Here is a 26308-nt window from a genome sequence, read left to right on the forward strand (position 1 = left end):
AATGTTTGTATGATTTCCTTGGCTGGTGCAGAGTACACAATGTTGAATCAACACAGCAAAACAAGACATCCTTCCAATATCAGAAAATCCTCTGATAGTGCAATAGCACCCCTAAGAAAGATCTGGGGTTACAAGTGTGGAGACAATTCCAGAATCATCATTCTTTGTCTTTTAACATTTTCTTTATCAATGAACTTCCTATCATAGTCTTTCTAAAGACAATGACTGACATGAGAAACCATGAGTAAAAGGGAAAATAACAAAAACTGTAAATGAAGTAATGTAAAATACCAAAATAGTTATCAGATTTCCTGAAGATCCAAAACTAAAGAATGAAAGTTATCAGGTAGATAAAGTTGAATCCCAATTAAAACTAACATGAGACCATATCACAGTAATAGGTCTTGTATTACCATAGGAAAAAAAAACATTCGCAGATAAATATAATTGGAATGTAACATTTTCTCAATGAGTTACAGTATGAGAGAGCTCTTTCCTCATTTGCAATACAGAAATTGATATGTGCAATCCTTTCCTTTTCTAGTTTTTTTTTTACAGCAATTTTGTTTCAAAGTTTGAACTTCTTAAAAAGAAGTTATTTTTGTTGAGCTTGGCTCCGGACCGATGAAATAAAATAGAAAAGAGTAGTCTATAGAAAAAAAAATACTGTACTTTGGAAAAAGCAGGGTTATATTGAATGAGGTTAATATGAAGAATTCTACATATCACATGAAGTACAGGAGAAAGAAAGCATACAAGAGGCATTAAGTTGTGTATATTACAATTTAAATTAACCTTTCAATTTATTATCAGAGATCCTTTTCTAAAAGATAGAATACAAAGGAGGCCCTAAGATTTTGCTCTGATATTTTGAATAAGGTTTCTTTATTTGGGCAGTATATCAGATTAACTAATACAATATTATTTCTACAAAGGCAGTCATTTAAATCACATTGCAGGAGCTGTGTTTTACTTGGTGAGGATTTCACACCTTAGTAATTATGTTGAAATGTGTTGAGACTTCTGTTTAAGGAGATCTCTTCACCCAACAGAAGAAATAATTACACAAATGTGCCCTCTTTCTAAGTAATATAATGCCTGAGATCACAATAGTATTACAATGTATTTATAAATACCTTTTAAAAAACTATTTAATTTCGCACTAGCCTAAAAAGATTCCAAGCCAAAGTACTTAGCATAGTAACTCTATATTGTACTTGTCAAAAATAATTTTTGCATTTTAAATCATTGTGTAAGGATTCAATGTGCAAACCCCTTAGAGTCAGCAGATTTCATCTGGCATGGAAAGGGTACTAAAATGGTTCTCTGAAAAATTTTCAGAAGTACAAAACACTATCTTTTTAATGCAAAATTACAAAACTACTACAGATTTGTAACAGAAATTGTTCAGTGAGATTTTTTTAAAACCAGCTATATGTTAATGCACTGCATTTATGCTTCATTTTATAGCTTATGCCTCCTCACACTATGAGAAACTACACAATGGAATGAAATTATGTTCCTTTTGAAGTCAAATCAATTGTGACTGACTTCAGAATGTCAGAACTTGACTTCTTGTCTGTCTGAACTATACTGGTTAGCTTATCAGAGCTGAAAGAATGGTGCAAAATAGTATACACATTTTAAAATTGCACTTTCTGAATTATTCTGATGTTATGCAATGTTTAATGACTTTTCTGAAATTAAAATGAGTAAACATGCAATTAAAAAAAAAAGGTGCTTAGCTGTTTGACCTCCAATTCTTTAGGATTTCAATTTTAAGATGAAGTGGGGAACAGGAACTTACCTACTTGGTACTTTGGGTAATAAGGTGCCATTTGTCCACTACTGCATGATTGTCTCTTATGCCTTTTTCTTAAATTTGTATCAGTGGTCTCCCATTGTGGACTTTTTCTTTTATTTATTCTAGTATGACCTTCAGAACTACTAGCAGGATTATCGTCCTGGTTTACACCACTACTTAATTTTCTGCTGTGAAACTGGCCATCCAGCTTTTCAGTCACTTTAGAAGAATTAGATCCTTTAGATGTTTCCACTTCATTTTCTTGTTTCTTTAATGTATTTTGTTTAGTAGAATGGGACCTTAAAAGAGGATGTCTCTTTTCTTCCATATAGGCCTGAGTGCTTTTACTGTCAACAGCTTCAGGAGAATAGATGACATTATTTAACTTAAATGAATTGTGCTGCTCAATATGGTTGATTTTTCTCAGAAATATCCTACAGTCTTTAAAGGTTTTGGCTTTCCAAGTATTTTGAAACAGTTTATCTTGGCTTTGTTCTTTTCTAACATTTTGCTGGCAACGACTTGTTCCATTTGCCTCTGAATGTGACTTAAGTATATTTGCTAAACCAGGATGTGGGTTGAAGTCCGAAGATCCCATCATCTGTTGAACAAATGCATCTCTGGCTTCACTTTCAGTTGGCAAGAGGCTATTCTGAGACTCTACCAAAGTCTGAGTGGGCTGGATTTCTACTGTACTTTTTTCCTGGAGCTTGGATGTTTCATCATTGGCTTCCCCACTTGTACTTTTAAACAACTGACTTTGGCAAAATAACTGCAGATTTTTCTTTTTTGATTTCCAGCCTCCAGAAGCCTGATTATAGAGCTTTTTTGTTTGTCCCCACCTATCACGCTGCAACTTCTTAAATTCATTTCTTTTTAATCTGGCTAAAGTGAAATTACTTTTCACACTTAAGACTGGAGACCTCACCATGTTATGTAATATTTGCAATTTCCCTGCTGGTTTTGAAGGGGAGGATAGTGCAAACTTTTTAAAGTGCTTTCTGAAAGGACAAGTACTAGGATCAGATTGTTTAGTTTCCACCTTTATTTCTTTAGTGCTAACTACTTCTAAGGGACTGCGAGCATTTGCCTTTCTCACAAGAGAGAGAGACTGTGTTTCTGTAGTTTGCATAAACCAGGTGCAGAGTTCATTCATATTACACTTTTTCTGGAAAAGCATTTTTATAGGTGATGTTTCAAGTTCTACAAGGCAGGAGTCTAAAGGGTCTGACATTTCAGTATTACACTCTTGTTCAATAGGATCCCTTTTTTCACATACACATTTATCAAAGTCACTTCCCCCCACTCTCAACCAGGTATTAGTCATCTGTTCAAATCTATTGTTTAGTTCTTCCAACAAGGTGTCACTTGAAGTGGAAGTAGGCCACCACCTGAGAGAGGGATTTGATGAAAAAATGGGATCTGATGATACTTCATTAATGGGCCGGAATTCACCATCCTTAAGATCCTTTCTAGCATTTCCTGAATTTCTCAGTTGTGAGGTATCTTTGGATGCCATGTTCTGATTTGATTGCGTAAGTTTTTCCTTTCGCTGTTTAGCTTTTTTCAAATGGAGTTTGTAAGATTTATGTAGTAAGGCACTTCTACAAGTAAATGCACTAGAAGATGCTAATGAATGCAAAAAATGCAGTGAAGGTTTTCTGTCTCTAGCAGAGTGTCTTGACGGAATTTCACGTTTTCTTGACACTGTTGTAGTAACGTTGAGTAATCCATCCTCTCTAGAATCTTTCTGTGTGTTCTTTACTTGACCCACATTATTGCACAATTGATTTTTTCTCTCCTGTGGTATGTTTTTTTCTAACACATTCTGCGATTGTAAAGGAGGCAAACCGTTGCTGATGCTCACTTTTCTTTCCTGAGGGGAAAGTCTACTGACAGTCACTGATATGCCAGAAATTTTTACTTTTGCTGGCCTGCCAGGTTTTCGAATGGTGGTTAATGGTTTCTTGATCTGCCGTATAACATTGCTGCAAGGATGTGGTGATGCCAGATTACTCTTGATAGGCCTGACATAGTCATAACCAGAGAACTCCCTTTCAGTAGAAGGATTCTGGAAGGCTTTTACCAGTTCAGTCAAAGCATTTCCAGTTTCTACATCGTGCCTTGCTTTGCTGGGATCATTGGCAATATTAGAGTCAGTATGTTGTGCGGGCAGAATGCTGATTAGATTTAGATTACCTTCAGAAACATGTCTCTTAGTTCTTCTTGACCTTCCAAAAACAACTGTCACAGTAATATTTTTGTTGCTGTTAACTTCTTCCATTGCTGCTGCATCAGACTTGATACTCTTACCACCACAGCCAAGTTCATGTCTAGGTTTTGTGCTTCCACTCATGTCTACTTTAGGTTTAGGAGGTCGTCCAATAGGTCTCTTAACCTGTTTAACTACTTGAGGACCTATTTTCTTTGGTCTACCAGGTTTTCGTTTGAAAACTGATTCACTGCTATTGCTTGATTTCTCCACAACTTCATCTCTTTTTTTTGAGTCATTTATATTCATTTGACCAACTGGACAAGAGCTTGTAACTGCTTCTGCATAAATGCAGCTTGACCCCTCCTTAGCATCATTTTCACTGCAATCACAACCCTTGACACAGACTGCTTGAGAAAGGTCAGCTGTGGCCTGTTTATCTAACAAAGTGTTTGTGTGCCCTTGAAACAAACAAAGATCTGTGCTTCCCTTAGAAGATGCAGCTGCAGATGTCAAAGTATATTTGACTCCTTCATGACTATTAACTTCTGAGACAAACATAAGCTTAATAGGACTAGAGTAGTTTAAGGGAGATGAGGTCTCCCCATCTTCAGACGTTACATGCAAGTCCCCATTACTGGAAGTTGAACTGCTTGAATTAAAGGTCAGAGATTTCAACAGGCCATCATTAATTTCTTGATCTATAACAGTTTCTTCTGTGTTTGATGCAACACAAATTGCTTTGATTTTACTGCTGCTTGGAACATGTGAATGTGGAAGGAAGCTTTGCCCTGTGCATCCTGTTTCACTCAGAGTGAAAGGTAAGCCCCTTCTATTAGCTAGGTTCATAACCTGTTCATAAGCATTATCTTTTAATTTGTGGCTTATTTTGTAACTACCCAACAGTGAGTTGCTAGTCTTTCTGGCTAAGCTTATTGTATCTTCTAAACGCTCCACAACCACTTGCAGATTTGTGTCTCTCACAATTTTACTTATATCACTGCATCTTTCAGCATGAATATTTTTATTTATTTTCGTTTTTTCCAAACTTCTCAAAGACTTTTTTGTACTGGAGGACTTCCTAAACATGATATTATTTGTTACATACACAGAGTACCACCCAGGAGGCACAATGGTACGTTTACTTCTACTCAAGATTTCCTTACTCTCTCCCTTCAGAGGAATCTGACCAGCCTCTTTAAAGGTTGCACAATCTCCTGTATTTGGAAGTTTTGCCTGGCTGGCTGTAAGAGCACTGCTTTCTGAAAGAACTAAAAAGCTGGAGCTGGTCTGAAAATTAGTAAGAGGTAGTTTGAAAGACTCTGTTTGGTGGACTGGAAAGCACACAGGTTTGGTTTGGCAATTCACACATGGATTACTTTCAAGATGTTGCAAAGTCTCATCTTCTATCACAGAAAAACTATGTCTTTTAGTTGGATGCATTTTATCATTTTTTTTTGTAAATTTCTTTGTATTTCTCTCAGAAATTGACTTTTTTCTTACAAGAGTTTCATCAAGGCTTGCAAGCTCCCTCTTGATTTGCAAAGACTGTCGTCGAATGATTGGTGAATCAGGAGAATTATATGTGGCAAATAAAGTTTCCTGACGCTTGCGAAATCTTGTCTGGATAATTTTACTTTCCACTTGTTTATCATGTTGGTGAAGTAATTCCATAAAGCTGTAATCACTTGCCTTAGCATTATGCAAAAGAGAAGTTATGAAGTCTCCCAACTTGACATCATTTTCTGGCGCCCTGTCACTGCTAGAAAGTTTTACAAGATTTGTTGCTAGATCTGTAGTGTCTATTGATTTCAACTTCTCATTAATGCGGTCCATTAAATCTTGAAAAATGGCAGAATGTTCACCTTTCTCAGAGTTCATATAACCATCACTACTTTCTTGGTCTGCTGACACCAGTGCTCCATCTGAATAATCAATCTCTTTTCCTCTGCATGTCTTACCCTCATACTCAAATTCTCCCTTGCTTCCTTCAGCAGGCAAGAGGGATGGAGGCTGGTTGATGGATATTTCAAGCTTGTTGTTCTCTAAAGTTGGAAAATCCATAACCATTCCTTCTGATAATTCAAATTCTTTACTGTGTACAGGTGATAGCGGAGGTGGTGATGGGCTGCGGGATCTGTTTGGATTTTTAATGCTGCTTATGAGGTCACAGTCCTTAGCTGAATATGTACATGATGCTGCTTTCACAGAATGCCTGTTATAATTTTGCAATTGGTCAGCACAATACTTAGGAGAACTACATGCTTTGTTCACCATTGTCTTAATACATCCAATTGCTACAGCTTGGCATGACAAAGAATGGAAATCTTTAATACAAACAGACAGAGGTGGTAAACAAGTGTTAGGCCTTTGATTTTGTAAACAGCACCTTTTTGTCAGCATTTGTCCATTGCAACTGCAAAATGGAACGTGAACATCCTCTTCAGTAAGGGAACTGGGAGTTTCAGAGTGGACCAAATGTGTTTGCTTGCAACTGCAAACTATAGGAACATTTTCATCCTGTATTAGGAATTTTAACATAGCCAAAGTCTGTTGCCAGTGATATGAACAAAAAGACTCCAAAACTTTGTTTAATGTTGATTTTCCTTTTTCCAAATTAGCTGTTTCCTCTGAATTTGCATCAGCTGTTGAGCTTGAACTGAAAATGAAAACAAATCAAAACAAAATATAAATTACAGTAAAACAGCACATCTAATGTTTGTTATAATGGTAAAGCTCAAGCCTAAAAACCTGGCTTTACAAAACAGTTCTCTTCTATTTGCAGTATTCAATCATGCTTGCAAGTGTCACTAGCAATGATGTGCATCTTATCAGTGATAGCACTAAACTACCATAAAGAAAAACAATCATGAAGAAATTAAAGGCAAAAAGAATAATTTGAAATACTGCTTACTGAACCTAACTAATTACAACAAAATTAACTTTCTGGTATTTCAAAATATCTTAACTATTAGTGACAGAAAACCTCACCAAGAACCTGGCAAGCTTGGTATTACTCCCATTTCACTAACTGGGGCACAGAGAAGGCAAATGACTGAGCTTTAAAGGTTGTGGCAGAGGAAAGAATGGATCCATCTCTACTGAATCTCACTCTTAGATATTTAAATTCTCAAGTGTATTGAGTGCTCTTCAGGAGACACTTAAAAGGTACTTCTAAAAACATTTTTATTTCTATATTTATTTTAAAGAATACTTAACAAGCTAACAGAAAATGGAAAAAAAATAGCCTAGTGCTCTTTGCAGATAAATTTTTCCCTTTCAGTTTTTAAGAAAATTGCAGTGGTGCATCACACACTTTTTTTGCAATATATTAAAGACACAAGTATGTGTGCACACACAAATTCCTTAAACAGAGAGAATCACCACTGGAATAAGTAATTTCCAAGAAAAAGTTAATATCCTTTAAATAGGGTAGGCTTATGTCTAAAGATTGCTGAGCAGCTGTTCCCAAATGTATTAACTAAAAATAACCTTATAAAATACTACTTTAACTATTTAATCAATTTCTCATAAATTATTAAAACTAATGTCACTACTTACCTAATCAATCACTTATACTGAAAAGCTGAAAATTTTCCATGGTAGAAATTAATACAGGTATTTCTTCAATTAAATACAAAATCCTTATGCTGGATAGCAACTATCAACAGATAGTTAACAACTAGTTCAAATGTTTTATTAAAACCAATTGCATGAGCAGAAAATGTTGGAAGAATTCTGTTTTAGAAAAGTATGTATAGTTTAAACATATCACCAAACTCTGAACATGACACTAACTTTTTTCTCCTACTATTATCCCCTATCTATTTTTTTTGCATTTCAGCCTATACTTCAAAAATTTTCATTTTGATTTGTTTTACAATTTGATCAAGGAACAAACATATTTAAAATTTAATGTGCTGTATTTAAATATGGTGACATATTAATTCATTAATTCATACCCAAAATTATAAGCATCAATAACTTTTAGCTTCAAGTCTCTTACTGGAAGTTATTACATGCAAGCTTGTATTTTTATTGTCCTAGACAGATTTTAAACTTTAGAGCTTAAAACCAGCCAAGTGTACATAATTCTTCATGTTTTTTTCCCTCTCCTGTAATATTCAGTATGAAATGGTATACATTCAAAACCAGGCGTCTAGATGATACTAACTCAAAGTTGTAATATAATTGTGATGGTATTAGTTGAAGCTGGGATTATATTTAATCTGAAACAATTATGTCCTAAAAAGAAAAGACCCCAAAACCCTCTTTGCACTTGCAATCTAGAGTAAAACTCGCATTATTCAAGGGAATGTGAGTGTCAGGATTGGACTCTTTCTGAAATGCCATTACACTGAGAAAAGCCTGACTGTTACTCCAAGAAATTTGTGGGTCGCAAAGTATCAAAATCACTACACTTGTAAAAACAAAGTTTATTCTAATAACACAGTTAAGGAAAAAATGTAATTGCCCTCTCCCCACCACAATTTTAATTTATGTTTTGAGAGGCCAGCTTAAAAAAAAAATTAATCCACATGCCACTAGGCTTTTACTTCCCATATTCTATTTGTAAACCAGAGTAAATTTGCTTTTTTGCAATTTGTTAAAAAGACAGCTATAGCAGAGTCTTTTTTAGACTGAATTTCTAAACAGGTACCTTTCTATCTGTCTAGACTTGCAAGGTGTGTCTATAGTATCAATGGAGAGCTTTTGACTGTAGAGGACCTGTATCCATAACTGCTATTTAAAGCCTGTTCATTGGTGGAAGAAACTTCTGGAGCCTTACAACCTTCCCAAAGTGAGAGACCAAATCATCCACAGGCCTCAAGACTGTTTTGAATTTGCTGTGTGGAGATGAATTTGTTGTATAGAACAATATTCTGATTATTACAGACATAATGGACCTTCTTCTAAAAGAATTTCTTTCTTGATTATCCACCCTTGTGTGACATCTACACCTGCTTTCCCCTTAATGTGAGTTAGTTTCTAAAGCTCACAGACAACAGACAACTTTCATCTATTCTATGCAATAATACCACAGTCCAAATGATCTTCTGAGTTCGTAAAAACACACTGAGCCCTTATTCAGTCACCACTTGGGAGCAGAGCTTACTACACAAACAAAGCATTAAAGCAACACATTCTCTTTGAAGTGTTTCTCCAAGAAGAGATGTCAATATATTTAAACATACTAATTTTTAATAGCTTTTCAATACAACTATGGAATAATACTTCAGTTTCCTTGCAATATCTTCCTACATCTCTTTAAATTTGTGCTGTCACACTGTAGTTTAGACTGTCCTCAGAATAAAAGACTTAAGCAATAATTTCATAGAAGGAAGACCTATCACGTTGACAAACTGCACACTTCCTCCAAATCACACACAAAAAGATGGCTGGAGAAAGTGGGCAGGAAACTGGTGGGTTGAGAGGTGAGAAGATCAATATGCACTGCTACCCTGGTACCTTTTGTTTTGCTTAAGAGAAAGGTTAAGCATGGAATGATGTTTCCCTTCTGGCAGATAGGGGCAGTTAATAACATGGAGTGGGGATTGACTGGAGTTGAAAAATGGCACAAAGGCATCAATGTGATAAGGTTAATGACCAGACTTCCAGTGTATTAATTTACATATAAAGAGGTAAAACTTTTCCTCCTCCACAAAAACTATCAGGGAAGAGCTCTATCAGAGGACTCCCAAAAGAGGTCCTTCCCTCCCCTGTCAGCTCAGCCAAAGAGAGGACAGATCACTCCAGCAAGATCTTTACAGACTGGGAACAGGAACAAAACTGGAACAGAACATAGTTTCAAGTACTCATACAAACAGCATGGAACTACTATAGAAATATAAAGCTATCTTACAGAAATGTTTGTTTTCTGACTTCTATTAAGTAAATAAATACCTCAAAAAAGCTATATCCTATTTATAATTTTTAGCTGCTAACTGAAGGGGGTGTTAGAAAATTAATTTTCTGATTTTCTTCTCATTAGTAATTAATCAATTCTGAGAAAATAAACCACCCTACCTTAAAGCTACTATTTCTGATAAAATTCTCATAGCAAATTAGTCATTATGAGCTTAATTTATACAGTTCTTGGTCTTATGCCACTGCTAATCAACTTTTGCCTCAGGAATAAGTCAAATAAGTCAGTGTACAGGTTTTTGTTTCTTTCTTTTTTTTTACTGAATGAGCAAATCAATCACACATCAGTGTTGTAAATTTATGTGCAAAAGCATTGAAGTGCTTTACTACAAATTACAACGTAGAAACACGTTAACTAAACAATTAAATTCATACAATCAGATTTAGGAATATAACAACACAAAGAAGAAACAGAATTACAGTACATTTACAACACAAGACAAATACATGAATTCATTAGAAAATATTGTAATAAATAATTCATGAATTATAGTGCAATTGATTTATGCATAAATATAACTAATTGCCTAAAAATCAGTTGTTAACAAAAATCTGTCAAAAATCAAGGCAGCCACAGAGTTTTACTAAATTACTGCGACAATGGAAATACTGCAATTAAAAAACAAATACAAGTATTTGTACTGTAAACAACTAAAAAAAAATCAGTCTCACTAAAGTTAATATACAATTTAATATAAAATTGTCATTAGCTACCAGAAATGGTTTAAACAACTTTACTGAGCAGTAGTTCTAAAAACAGAGGCACTGTTTTTTAATATAAAATACTTGAGAAACATTCAAATAAGTAGAAAGCATGTAGGGCTTGCTTTCACCTTCATTTAAAATTCTGCTGAAACAGGAATTTTCAGAAATTGTCAATTACTAAGTAGTGACTGGTAACTGAATTTATAAAATAGTTCAAAATGTATAATTTAAATGACATTAATGAAATACATAGGGGTTGGGGGAGGAGAATTTACACAGTTCCCTGCCTTTCCTTAGTTGTGTAATTAAATGCTAGCCTAATAATTAGAAACAAATAATTCTGTTCTTTAACACTTACAGGTTGAGTATCATCTATAAACTATCAAAAAATATTTTAATTACTATTTCTGACCAAAAAATAAATACAAGTACTAAAATGTTGAAAATTAATTATAATATTACATACAAAATTACTGAGTACTGTTAAGTCAATAGTAAAATGATCCCTGATTTTATGAATCCTGTTAAGTTTTTGGTCAGGTCATCTTTTAAATGATATAAAAAGAGTACTGTCACTTGCCTTCAATATAAAGTTCTGACTCAAATTTCTAACAATGTCCGAGGAGTAGAAAACATCAGTATGGTACAAATATTAGGCAATGTATTGAAGCCCCAGATTTTTGCAAGTAAAACTGTATAAAGACAGATGTTGAAACTTTTAAGGTTTTCTCAGCTGCATTTTTCAGTGGGGATATATTCACAAATTAATCCTTCTGGCCCTCACAAAATATGGCTTAATTATTTTAAAATGAAAGATGACCCTGACATCTGTTCTGCAACTCCTTATCAGGTACAGTTCTGCTTAAAATCATAGACTCACAGATTAAGCTGAGTTGGAAGGGACCCACCAGGATCACGGAGTCCAACTCCTGACCCTGCACAGGACACCCCAAGAATCATGTGCCTGAGAGATTCATTCTGTAATATGCAAGTAAACCTTAATGACTCAAGAAGATTCAGTATAGCTCTGAGAGACCAAAGAACTGAGATACTGGTTGTGCAGTTTCAAAGGACTATTCTGTTTTAAAGTGGCAGTTGTCATTTTTTAGTAGAGTTAATAGATATGGGCTGGATTTTGCCACCAGTATTGCAGTATGCTCTCCACTGAATTTAATGGCAAGTTCATCTGTACATGAAATTACATGATTTGGCCCATATGTATCTAACGTCCCATTTAATTTCTATAATTAACCCATACACATGCAAACTGAAGAAAATATGTTTGCATGTCCATCATGTGTATAGAAGTTGGAGAATCTAATGCCAAATTAGATACATACAGAAAAAATGACATGTTGAGAGGAAAAGGGCATTGATGTTCAGTAGTGAATGTATGAAGCAAGCCCCCAGTCAGATGCAGACATATACTTTTGATATTACATAAAAAATTAAGTGCGATAAAAAGTCCAATGTGAATACTTTGAAATTCATGTAAAATTGCAATATGCAGGTAATTGGTTTCCCTCAAATTGTAAGTTATGTATTTAAAATGAACTGCCTAACTTCTAACTACCAAATTTATAAAGAATTTATATTACTGAAAGTTCAAAACAGCTTCACTGTTTTGTATTTGTATTTCTATCAAGACCCTGAACTGCAAATTTGGTTATTAGCAAGATGATAATGTAACTTTGTATTCATTTTGATAAACTGAAAATGTTTTGAAATGTCACAGCAGCAAATACATTACAGTTACAGTGAGGTTTTTCAATAGGAGTGTGACACAATCCTTAAATAAATTTTAAGTAGTCATAACATCAACTAACCAGCACGTTTAAACAAAAAAAAAAAAAACCAAAACAAAAAAACCAACCATTCTCAAGCTCATTCTGTGCACATTATGAACATGCTCTAAGTTGCATTCCAACTTTCTTTTTAAACCTTACAAGTTACCTTGTCAAACTAAAAAGAAAAATTGTTAAATTATTTTATGCTCTTAGTATTCCATCTTATTTAATATTTAATAATTCTATAACTACAGTAATTTCTCAGATTTCATAAGTGTACACTTTGTAAACACCAATTTCTTTCTAAACCAACAACAAAATTTTCTTAAAATGATAAAAAAATGCAGTTTATGCCTGCTAAACACACATTTTTGTAATGAAATGTTTTTCTTACTTGTATTGGATATTTAAATAACGAACTTTTTTCTTTCACAGAATGTACTATATCCTACTAATACTTCACAAATCCACTTCCTTGTGAGGAACTATCTTTTTTTTTTTTAATCCCTTGCTGTGTATAATCTGAGTTACTTACAATTTATTGCAAGTATTCTGTGAACTACAAAAGTCTGCTAACCCTTGGTTGTGTATTTCCATAATAAGATGGATAATTGAATGGATAAAGTGGTTCTTCACCAATTAAAAATTATGCTTCACATGACAAATACTTGTTTTCCCAAAACATCTTTATGCTAGTGACTACTAAATAAAACCTGAATCTTTTCACCTATTTATACAAGGATTATATTAAATACACACTATCAGAATTAAGTGAGCAACTCTATAATTCTGTCCACAGTGAAAACCCTGAATAAAACTATTTTTCAAAAGGCATGTATGTGGTTTTTGAACTGTAAAATTTCATGTCTTCTGTCAGAGTGAGCATATGTATTTCTCACGTCGTGTGTGTATACAGACATACATACACACACACAAAACAATTTGCTAACAATTATTCTACACAGGCTTGCTACTATTTTTGCAGCTGCCAGTCCCTGAATCTGTCATATTAAATAAGCCAGTATCTGGTAATCGGAGTTTCTTCTTCGGTGGTGTCTTCAATGTTCCAGATCTTTCTTTTACTTTATATTCTAAAGTGCTGTGAGGTACCCCATAAATTCCTTGTGCTTTGGAAACACTCATTTTCCCACTCATTACCATTGCAATTGCTTCTTCCATTATTTCATGGTCATACTGCCGATAGCGGCCACGTTTTTTCCTTGGTTGCTTATTATCTTTACGATCCAAACTATCTTCTGTATTTTCTGAGGTTCCATCTACTGTCCCATTCTTAGCATTAAGACACAAAGGAGAGAGGTCCCCATGCAGAAAGTAGGAGTCAACACTTGAGTGAGTTACAGGTCCAGAACATTCTATTTTGTTCTGTTTAGGGAGGATATTTTTCAATTTTTGAAGAGCTGATCCTTCTAAGACTGAGGTGGTTTTAGAAACGTGGTACATAACATCCAGAAGACCAGCAGTATCAGACTGTGGTTTGGACACAGAACTTATTCTTAGCTGAGGAATTTTTAATTGTACAGTAGGACTTGAAGTTTCATATTGTAGATTTTCATTTTTTTCTTTAAACTGAGTGACCATTCTCTGTAGAGTTAACTGGTGGAGGTAACTGGAAGCTGTTGGGAATTTTAATTCTGAGGTTTCAAGTAGACTGAGTTTACTTTCTGTGCGCTCTGCTTGAGCTCTTGCCCACAAGGCTACTTTTTGTAGGACTGCACAAGTTTCTTTACTGTCTTTAAATGAATAACTATCATTGAAATCTCGAGTTTTATTTTTAAAAGGTGCAGGCTTTCCTGCTGGTAAGGCTTCTAAGTGGAGAAGTAAAGTTTTTTGAGGTATGCCATAAAGTATGCCTGCTTTATTTATGTCCAGTGCTCCAGACTGAATGTCTTTCAAAGCTTTTGAGAGCAAACCATCTGCAAACTCAGCACTTCTTTCCACATAGTCCTCTCTGTTTCTGTGTAGTCTCCTGGATGGATGGAATGAAACGATGGTAAACTGATGTATGAGAGACTCTCACACAGCTATGGAAGGGAAGGGTCCACTCCTTTATTATACTCCTTGCTTCGGTAACATCACTGCTTCTGATACTTTTTAGCCTTTGAGATGTGGTAGTTAAATGATTATCCTAGCAAAATGTTACAGTTCTGGTAGGACAGTGGGTCAAATATCATACCATGGCTTCTACAGCAGCCCTTCCAAGAACTTTATATCCTAGCTCAGTATTTGGTAATAGTCTCAAGTGCTTGCTATATTCCCTTGTTCACATGCTTGCAGAGCAACACTGTTATAATTTTAATTATACAATTAACGTTCCGTTAAATACCCAAATCCTGAAGGAGTTTTTGTTAGTAGAAACGTGACGTTACCGCTAAACAAGTAATAAAAGAGTCAACCCCCTCATAGAAAATTTGCAGCAAGAAGTACATAACTACACACAAACATCCCAGACTTACACAAAACTAGGCTTTCTACAACAAGAAGATAAAGTGCTGTAGTTAACAATCAAGTCCATTTTTTGCAAAATAAGACACAATTTTAAAAATTTCTACTCGCTATTTACAGCTCACTAATTACAAAGCCATATATTTTCAAACCTTTTCATATCAGCAAATTAATAAATGCACTTTTACATCATTCAACAAATGCTGCTACTGTAGTCCTATTTGTAAAAAGTCATTTGTAAGACGTACAGGTGACAAAAAGGGTCCTGCTATGGCTAGTGGATGGGAGGATGCCAAGATCATAAAATCCAACAAAACAATTCACTAATTCTGTGGCAGCTTTCAGCAGATGCAATAATGTTTTCCTTGCTGAATAAAGAAATTTAACCATTTGCCACCACACACCATAGTGAGAACCATGATGCAAGTTATAAGTATGATGATTAAGAGCTCTCTCTCACACGCTTGCTCTCTCTCTATTAAGGAATATTATCGATAATAGTTGTTTAATTTGTTCATGTTAGTTGAAGAAGATTTTGCATCTAATTATTAACACGGTCATTTTCATTGAAAATTGAAGTTCCCTAAATAAATTCTAAAATAATTATTTGCATTTTCTTCTACTAGTCTCTTACTTTTAATGTGTTATGTAATCAATTTTAATGTAATTTTTTAGTAACATGAACTAAAGTTTGGTGATTGTTCTGATAACTTTTCTTTAAACAGAAAAAAAAGGAAAAAGACAAATGAAACATATGATATATACATAGACACACACTTATGAGTGACAAAAATTCTTTTGAAAGCAAAATAGGAACCACATGTGTGTGCCAGTATATAAAGGTATGTTATGAACATAAAACCTGGCCAGAGAAGAGAAACCTGGATTGCCTTTTTGATAAGCCAAAGAGAGTCCTAAACATTGCTTACCCAGACACTGAGTTTTCAGAACACAGTGGATCATATTTTGGTTCTTCCAACCTTGCGCTTTTCTTTGTAGAGAGATCTAGCACTCCATCCCCTGCAAAGAACGAGTAGTGATGATAACAGTGGTTTTAAGGAAGATCTCAGATTTTGTCAGCAAATGTATTTGCACCTACGGTACAATTTTCAAGCACCTACTTTATCTTGTAAAATTTCTGATACCTTATTCCATTACAGTACCAGACATCAGGAAATGATTTTATCTATTTGATTTGGAACCAAACTTTTTTAAAATTGAGAAAAAATAAAAAAAGTAAACCCATTCAGATATAATAAAATTTAAAAGAACCTGTATTAACCAAACATGACTGCTTTCCTAAAAATCATGTATATATATTGCACTTTTTACTTTCCAGGTAACAAAAAAAAATGCACTTGATATTACAATTATTATTCATATTTACATTAACATATATTTACATTCTGTAAACAAACATACAATCCTGATGCTGAAGTTAAGTTTGACATAACTAAATCGTAGGCTTACAGGATATTTCAAGCTAATAAGGATCTCAGGAGGCCTCCAGACCAACATCCTGCTCAGAGCAGGGCCAGCAATGACACCAGCCCACGTTACTGAATGAGCAGGTACCAGAAATTGGGTAACTTCCCAGTAGCTTCCCCATACCTGGGAAAAGAGCTTGAGCCTAATACAGAGTTCTAACACATTAACTATACATGCTTCTCCTGCTGCCTCCCCATATATGCAATAATATTAGAAATTAGAAAAATGAAAGACCTAAAGTGGGGTTGGAGTCCACTCTGTCCAGTCACTGGTAAATGCTAAGTTCAAGATTTATACTTGGCTGTTAAATTCTCTGAAGTATTGAAATAGAAAAACATACCTTTTAAAAAAATCAGTATTTAAAAACATTAAAAGTTGAAATAGTAATTTTAAATTTTATTTTTTTCTTTAAAAAAATCAGTAACATTTAAATTATAATTACATCCCCTAAATATATTTAATTTCATACCTTTCTTCCTTGGTTCTCTGTTTCAAACTTGGGCTGTTTTGTGTGCCTGAGCTCTGCGAATTCAATTTTGAGTTTCAACATGTAGCTTAACATTCAATTCTATAATCACCCTTATACTACCCCTTATTGCATTTACAGTGTCATTTTCATGTTACTGCCTATTATTTCTAAAACATCAATTGCACATATTTTCCCACAGCCTCAGATGCACACAACGAAACACTGTTTGACGTATCCAAATGCCAACAGTCAAATAAAAAGTCAAGGAAATTGTTTGGTTAGCTCTCCTTTATACCAATAATGCAAAGAAATAGAATTCAGTGTAATAATCCAGATTTTTGGTTTTGGACTGCTTTTTGACTGGTCTTCCAAAATTATTTTGCACTATTTGAAGGAGGTTAAAGAAAGAAAAAGTAACATCATAACTCAGCATTAGGGGATGAATATACATAAATATGCCAAGTGGCAAGGGTGCTCCTTCTCACCTGAATATGTTCCTTCCAAAATTTTACTTAAGAGAGTTAGAGGAAAGACTAATGCTAATCAACCTTCCTGATGCACTGATATTACAGAAGAAAAAGCCAATTAAGAACACTACAGAAAAGTTCTACATGGATGTTTTGGTCTACCCAGAAATACCCAAGCTCAATCCAAGTCCCTGAGTCCTGTGCAACAGATTTCGTCTCTTGTGCTCTGTCAGTCACACAAAATCTATCTCCCTTTCTTAACTGCTTGTGTATTCCCTCTTACAACAGTTTCTCCATCTTCAGTTGATACTCATAGACATCACAAAAAAGTTTAGAGGACATCACTGGAAAAAAAACTACTTCAAAGTTGACAACTTCACAATAAAAAGCTAATTGTCTCTCCACCAATTTACAAAAAAAAAAAGCCAAAGCTAGATAGATTTTTAGTAAAAGAAAAATCCCCAAAAAATAAACAAAATCCAAAGGCTCTTGTAATATCCCATAATGAAAACAATTTCCATTCCCGATCTTTCAGAATTGGCTTTGACAACACCATGCTAGCAATCAGCCTGAAACAAAAAAACTAGACACATTTTCAGCCTCTAAAGGATACGGAGAACTGAAGTAATTTGAGGTTCAAGACATTTCGTACTTCCGACACAGCAAATTCATTAAGTACATGACATCTCCCTAAAGACAATGCTTTACGGGAAGATGATACTCAATAAAAAGAATCCTACAAGAAATTTGATATACATGCAAAATACCAGATAGTGTCACTGGACTACAGATTTTTAAAGTAATTTCATTTGAATTAAAAAAACAAAAAAACAAACAAAAAACCAAACCATCCAATAAAAAAACAAACAAACAAAAACCAACCAAACAAAAAAAAAACCCCACCAAAACCAACAAGAAATAACCCTCACAAAAGCCCACCTCAAACTTGCAGGAAAATGAGAGCATTTGCTGTAAAGCTCTAAAACATAGTGAATTCATACCTAGTGAAATTAATCTATGTATTTATACACAGTCAAGATGTTCACTTTGGTACATTAGGTACAGGACCACCAATAAGTTTGCAAAGAGGCATCCTACATGTGGACTATGAATCTTGGAAGCTTGTTACTTGCAAAGTAGGAATAGTCTTCTCTAAACTGAGCCAGAACTTTCCAGTATTTCTTGCAAATCAGTCAAAACTGGTATTACAGCAAGATTTCTGGACAGGAACTCAATTACACCAGGAACAGAAAAAAGCACTCTGTAAGGTGGTTTTAATAAAAGATATGAAATTACTTCCACTCTTTAGGTGAAACCATGACTACTAAGAAGTGAATCTTCATAAAAAAAATAAGTAACACTGGATAATATAGAAAACTATATGTTTTTCAGGTTTGCTGCTCATGGTCTTCTAATGCAGCTATTTCTATGCAAATTAAATTATTCTTATCTTCAAAGAAATGGTTCAACCTCTGGCCTTTGATTCTCAGTGTAAGATCTATGCACCAATACTAAGATGAAACTAAGTGTGATCAAAGTTCATTTCCAAAATAATCAGGGCCACAATCATTTGAAACTCCTCCAGACTAGTTATGTTAGGGAAGCAACAAAAACTAGGTCAGCCTTGAGTTCCTACAACTGGTATTTCTACATTGATTTCTAAACTGAGATTTTTTTCTGGGTTTCAGGAAATCACTCATTAGCTATTATAAACTGTTTTATTAGATTTTATTATCTATTTATCAGTCCTCAGTCTCCAGGCAGGGGGAGCACTTCACTTCCAGTGTGGAAGAGCACACCAGCTTGGCTACTACCTGCAGCTCTTTCCTCTCCTACTCTCCTAGCAGCTGCTATCCTAAGCCAATGCCTTAGGGATCTCAGAGCTTCATCCCTGCCTACTCTAGCTTTAGTTTCTGGCCTTGGTTCTGTTAGCTGTGAAGTCTACAGCCCTTTTTGATGAACCCAGTGACCCACGACCTCATGTTACAGCAGTTCCCATGTTTAAGAACTGTTGAGCAAAACCTGCCTGTTACCTGTTGCTTCCTCTAAGAATTTTCAGAGACCCTTACCTAGTTTTAATATAGTGAGATTTAATAAATAACAACTCTACCTTTTCCATCTACAGGATAAGGGGCTTTGCAGCAACAAAACAACAGTCTTGTCTTCAATACTTTTCCTGATAGTGCCTTGCCTTTTGCTGTCTATTTTCTGTGCTTCTGAACAGTTTTCAGAAAACTGTCAGAAAGGTTTGGTGGAACACCAAAGCCTTCCATTAATTCTTAACTACTACTTTGAGTAGTCCCTTTTGACTTGAAGTATTATTTTGTAACTTAAAAAAAATGGCAGATGAGAAGTATATGGCCATACATTGGGTGATCATGGCACAGTCCTGGCAGTATCTGTGAGGACAGGCCAGGGGCTGCCCTCTGCCAGACACAAATGGCTGGCTCCAGACCTACTGGACAAAAAAAATGGGAACAAAAAAAAAAGAAAATGCCCAAGGTAAGTCCAGTGGCAGAGAGAAACCATTAGGTACAGACCATGGACAGCCCACACCCAATCCCCTTGCACTACTGGGGTGGCAGTGGTGTTAACAATGGAACCTGGAGTAAAGCTGAGCCTGAGAAAGGAGAGAGGAAAGAGTGTTTTAATGACTATTTTTGTTTCCACTGCCTGAATTAATAGTGAAGTATTTATATTAATAAGCAATAATTAAAATTCTTTTTCCCAAGCAAAGTCTGTTTAGCGCATGATGGCAAGCAGTAGTAAGCAATGACCATGCCTTTATCTAACTTGTAAGCCCTCCTTTCTGCTCATCCCATTTCCTCCCCTGTGCCATCATGAGAGAAGTAAACAAGCAAGCATCTGACAAGGAGCTTGGCTGCTAGCCACCATGGCAGCCAGGGAAGAAAAACACCTACTCCCTTCCAAAGTGTAGCTTTTTAGGGTGACTTTCTCATACAAAAGTATTAAACTGTTTCTTGAATGTACTTACAGCTCATACATTTTTCTTGAGAACATAGCACGTACATCTTCAAAATGCATAGTATTTTTACCAATATATACTGTAAAAACAGGATCTTAAGAAAAAGAAGTTTCTTTTCAGTAAAGTTTGGAATTCTTTCAATACACTACCAGTTATCCTTTGATGTCTTCCAGTCTATGATGGCTCAACAAAACAAGGGAATAATGAAAATTTTCTTGTCTATTTTGCCTTTGTTTACACACTATCAGTGTGTGGTTCCAGAAAAATCCAGAAACAAGAATAAGTTTGTGCAGCTAAACCAGCACATCATATATTTGTACAGCTTCTACTTCTGACTCAAAGTCACTTTGCTTACAAGCCTGAGAACTACCAACCCTCCCGTATCTATGAAGTGGAAGAAGCCTCTGCAACAAATTTTGCTGCTGCCAGGAACATTCCTGGAAGAGCTCAGCCCCATGACTGCATGAGGACCTAAGTTGCTGCAGGATATTCCAACACTGTTCCTTACTCACCATTTCATTCTGCAAGGATGCTGCTTCTTCATTTGCTTAGTTTACAGGAAAAGCAATATTGCAAAAGTAACATTCCACTTTTGTTAGACGCAGTGCATGGAAAGCAGGTTTTGTTTTACAAATACAGAGTCTTTGTTTTTAAAGCCTGGGCAATCTAAAGAGTTACATGGATCAGAAAAAGGAGCAAGATACAGGTATTTTTGGAGACAGTTGCTCCTGATTCACTGACAGTGAAATGACTGCCTGACTACCAGCAAGGTACACAGGAATTAAAGCACCCTGCTAAATTACCACACTTGCACCTGCAGAGGAAAGCTGAGCGTGCCCTGGGACTCCACCACCAGTCAGGCGTCAGCTAGACATACCTGGACTGCCAGTACTTAAACACTCATACTCAGTACTAAATGCTGCAGTTCCAGAGATGCAACAGGTTTACCACAGCCAGTAGCTAGATCCCAACTCGGCCCCTCTACCACTCCTTGTCTTCAGTGGGGGGCAGGAAGAAATGAGATGAAGATAATCAAAATCACTTGCTAATTACCATTACAGGTAAAACAGACTTGGGGAAAATTAATTTATTGCAATTTAAAATAGGTTTGGTAAATGAGAAGATGATAAAAATTAAAACATTTCTCCACCCCTATCTTTTCCCAAGCTTTCAACTTCACTCCCAAGCCCTCTATTTTCCCTCATCCCCAGATGGCATAGGCAAGACTGAGAATGGGGGCTGAAGTCAGTACAATTTGTCTTTCCAGCTCCTTCTCAACAGGCCACAGATCCTTGAGGAAACACCCAGATACTCCGATGTGGGGTCTTCCACAGGCTGCAACGTGAACAAGCATCTGCTCCACACACTGCAGCGGAACACTTGCTCCCCCATGGTCCTCTCCACGTGCTGCATGGAAGTACCTACTCTGGTGCCTGGAGCACCTCCCTTCCCCTTTCTATCACCTTACTGTTCCCAGTGCTGTTTCTCACCTCCTCTGCCTGTCCAGCATTTCTGCACTTTCTTAAATATGCTTTCACAGTAGCATCATGAGCCCAACTCCTGTGCTCCACTTCAGCCTGGGGAGGGTCTGCGGCAGAGCCTCACACAGGAAAGCCACAACAGTTTCTCACAGATGCCACCCTACAGCCCTCCCCAACTACTAAAACCTTGCCTTGTAAGCCCAAAAATCAGGGCTATCAGGTCTGGAAGTATCAGAATTGAGGACTTCTTGGCTTCAGAGATGGCCTCCAGACACTGGAGGAAAGTAAGAAGTCTTCTTTAATGGAGAAACTTCAGTGGCATGATCTCTTTTCAGTGCTGAGCTAGCACTTAGCTTGGATCTGCTCAGAGTTTCTAGTAATCTGGAAAATAAAGTTTACTCCTGCTGCTCAATCCCAAGAATCATTCTCATAGTAAAGGAGCAAGATTGTCTATTTAACTAGTTAGATAATTCATTTCAAAGACAACTATTGTAAATAGAGCAGCTGCCTAAGCAGAAAGTGAACCTCAAGAATTTATACTTGGATCATTATCTTAAGAGAATTTGAATTAAAGATTTCAACTTTGAGGATCCATCAAAGCAATGTACAAATCTGAACCTCCTCCTCTGCTACTGCCATTTGATTTGAAAATTGTAACAGGAATTAGAAATAGCAAATATTAAAGAGCTGTATGACATTCAAAAAATATTACTAGGAATGAACCATGGTACAGCTTTTACAAGTCTCCAGACCAAAGAAGTATACAATGTGAGAGAATCAGACATTTCAAAAAATAATCAAATAAAAAAAAACCTCGTAATTCCTTACCATAAGTGTACGACACTTTATTATAACCAAGCTGTCTTCAGGAAGAGTACAGAACTGAGAGACAGATGCAATAATAATACACAGTCCCTGACACAAGCTAATTGAAATAACTTTTTCATTAATCTTTGCACTTAGAACACAATGCAAATAAAAAGAGCAGGCTCACATTTTTCATCTTGAACTTATTTGCTTGTGTTGCCATCACTACAGTGAAAAGCTAAAATAGCTCAAAAATTAACACTCATGGAAAACAGAAAGCACAGTACAATTTCCCTGGTAGGTAAGATGTTCAAGCCACCTTTCTCCAACTACAGTCTTATTCCACTATTATTTCTCATTTCAGCATCTCTAAATTTCACAGCAAGATGTTATCTTTAGCATCTAAAAAGCAGTCCAGCAAACATGGCAGTCCCAGTCCTGAGACTCTGCAGTGTCTTACATAGTTTAATGTGTAACTCAGACTGTGTGTGCTGAGCAACTATTTTAGCTATAAAAAGATTATTTAAATAATTCAATTTCTCTATATTTAAGAAAAATCTTAAAATAAAAGATCAATGGATTTTTAGATAAGAGTGGCAGCATAACTTTCTTCCTGTCCCTGCCCACCTTCCACCTTTCCTTTCATTCCTCAAAGATTTATTTGGGCTCAGCACTGATCAGAACCTGCCTTTGGGGACTTTGCTCCTTCATGAACATTTAAGACTGGTTATTTAAAACTAGCTGTTGAAGTAAGATACATGCTATAGTGTTGTTATCAGGAAAGTATGTTTTATTGCTCTTGCAAAAGAAATGTGCTTCAATCTGGCCAATTATAAACCTCTAAAATCCATAATTCATCCATGGCAAAATGACATCCAAGCACAACAGGTATTTCCTCAGGAAAAAACACTAAATACTTACTAACCTTGTCATGAAATTATTTCCACTGACTACACAGAATAAAAGCAAGAATTCCAGTATTTCTTAATGGTTTTTCTGTCAAAAAGCATTCTATAACCTAGAATAGGTATATTTATCATGAGGAATCCATCAGAACTTCCTGCCCCCAAGGATTTCCAATTAAAGACCGCATCATTAGGTACACACACCTAATCTGCTGATGTATATTAAAACAGACAAACAAAAAAACCAAACAAAACCCAAAAAACTTAGTTCTGGCTTCTTTCAAGTTTTTTAGTATGGACATGACATACATGTCAACTTTTCCCTTTGGTCTGCAGTATTATAGGATTAACACAGACCCTAGTATCTGTAAAAGACAAAAGCTGCTTTTGCCACTGCTTTCATTTGCACATGACAGTCACAAACCTTCCTGAAAACTGCTGCTAATCCAAATCTAGTTCAAAGTCCAAAACATTCTTGTGATTATACTGTTATCAGTTTTGGATAGCAATATTCCTTGAGACAAAAAAGTTATTTCCTTTTTGTAAACAATAGTGAGACAGGCTTTGTTTTTCCAGCTTTACTCTCAGTTAAGAAAGCTGCACAGACCTCTAATGATTAAGGTATGAAGTATGGAAATTTCCTCCCAGATAATCTTCTTTTCCCATCATTCTAACCTGCCTGTATTTAAAGAATCAAAGTGTTCAAGAGCTGATACAGACTGAGTGACATTTGCTCTCTGAAATCCCAGCATCTTTTACTCTTTTCTCAGGCTTCTTGACAGCCATTTCTTCATCAAAATTTTGAACCACTGTTACCTGTGACAGCACAGGTGAGAGGACTTAGATTCAGTATTCTAAAGCTGAGAAGTTCCAATGCCACTTAACACAGGCACTCAGAAATCAGAATAGTTATCTGCTAACACACAAAAAAATGTTTCTATTTGACATGGACATTTATTTTTAAGGGAATAAGACAGCATAAAGTAAGCACGTGACAGCAAAACACAGATTATCAAATATAGAAATTTACCTTGCTGAGTATTCTGTTCTTGAGTTCGATTCACAGTGAGGTCTAGAGGGCTATCCTGTTCTTCCTGAAGGGAGTTTTCCGTTTGGTTCATTTGGATACTTTTACACATCAGACTTGGTTCAAATGATGAACCATTTCTATTCTCTTGAATTTTGCTACTTTTTGAAATGTACTCAATCGCAAACTGACGGATCATTTTTTTCATTAATTCCTGAGCAACTAGGGGAATGTTAGGATCACAGTTCTGAGGAAGATCTAGAAATAAAAAACACAGGCAACAGATACATTAAGAACCAAACTTAATTACTTTTCTTATAATAAATGCTTCCTGTAAGCACATAAATGTGTTAAATAAGTACATATGCAATGCACATATTAATTCAGGCATCTTTCAAGTTTTTTTTTAATGAGCATTCCTAACTGGAAATCACTTGGAAGAGCTTTTAGCATAGATCGTTAATTTTCACCTTACTCCTCTATCATAGCATGCAAGCAAGAATATGTGGGGTTGCTTTACTTAGAGGACTCAAAATCTGTATTGTTGGCAAATGAGTTGTATTTTCATTCGCGCACTGTTAATTTTTGGTTTTGAAAATAAAGACTTTTGAATACCATAAAACCATGAAAGTAAAATAAGATATGGATTAATACAGAAGGAAGTTACTTTCAAAGCAGGAACGTAAGAAAAATAATTTTGAAGTGTAGTTCTAAAGATAAATCCTCTTCTTAACACAGAAGAGTTGGACTTTGGAAGAACTGATCTTTAAAAGGAAAAAAAAAAAAAAAAGCAAAAAGACATGTGTTCCACTCTGGCATAATAATCCCCACTACAGGTTCAGGATTGAAATGTAAAAACTGCTATGACGCTATTTGAAATGTCCCAGACAATTTGTAGTAATACAAGCAACTAAATACAAACAAAGTTTTAAACTTTTATTATAAAATCTTACAGGATTTTCAGGAGATTTTCAAAGTGCTAGCAATAAAAACACTTGGAAAAAAAAAAGCAGCTTTATTTTCTATTTTAAACTGCGTATATCCTATTTTTGCTTGTGTATGTAACATTTCAATGGAAAGAGTTACCTCATTTCAGAAATGAAAGGATCAAACATGGCACATATGACTTTATTTTAATGTTACTTATCAGCTAGAAAAAAGGTAAAACCTCTTATTAAAAAGCATAACTGAAACTGCAACTGTGAATCACCAAAAAGAAACCTAAAAGAAGCAACAGAAAAAAGCAAAATGTAACTTAGCATAAATAATGTAATTAAGAAACTCACAAGTAAGATGTGCTACTGCATTGATAGCTGTGCTACTGCATTGATGGCTGCAACACACCATTTCACAAGACAAGTAAAATTGATCATACTCAGAGATCTGTGTTTTCCCTTAAACTGGCAGTAGTAGTATTTACTTCACTATCCCACTCTTCCTTCTTCCCTTCAGCTCTACACCCCTACCCATATAAATATCCTTTTCAATATTTTAACCATGGCCCATCCTTGAATTCATAGATAATGAGTGAAAAGTTTCCATCAAGAAGGAAGAAGGATTTCAAGTGAGTGTGAAAGCAATGAAGAGGAATCAGCTTTTAGGTGAGCCCTGACTGCCTGGAGGAAATACCAAAGGACATGGTTCTGTAGTTACTGGGATCATAAAGTTACTCTGAAACAGATAAAACAGATGTTAAACTGAGGGTTTTTTCTCACGGAAGTGAAGAAATTGAAAGGGTAGATGTTTGCATGCAAAATGTATATTTTCTAACAGGAAGTTTGG

The 26308-nt window shown here is 35.5% G+C and overlaps 1 protein-coding gene across 3 annotated transcripts in view; it reads right to left on the minus strand.

Annotated features, from left to right (window-relative positions):
- Nucleotides 1-26308, minus strand: part of LCORL (ligand dependent nuclear receptor corepressor like) — a 79733-nt gene that overhangs the window by 14221 nt on the left and 39204 nt on the right. Inside the window, exons 5-7 of one of the 3 annotated variants that reach the window (XM_062493411.1) lie at nt 24530-24784; nt 15826-15916; nt 13391-14420 (exon numbers count right to left, since the gene is read on the minus strand). In XM_062493411.1, the coding sequence (XP_062349395.1) occupies nt 13391-14420; nt 15826-15916; nt 24530-24784 (1376 nt within the window). Of the gene's footprint in view, nt 1-13390; nt 14421-15825; nt 15917-24529; nt 24785-26308 lie in introns of those variants that run through there. The other 2 variants (XM_062493412.1, XM_062493413.1) reach the window with 2 other exon arrangements.

Source organism: Cinclus cinclus, chromosome 5, assembly GCF_963662255.1.
Source record: "Cinclus cinclus chromosome 5, bCinCin1.1, whole genome shotgun sequence".
Lineage (NCBI taxonomy): Eukaryota > Metazoa > Chordata > Aves > Passeriformes > Cinclidae > Cinclus > Cinclus cinclus.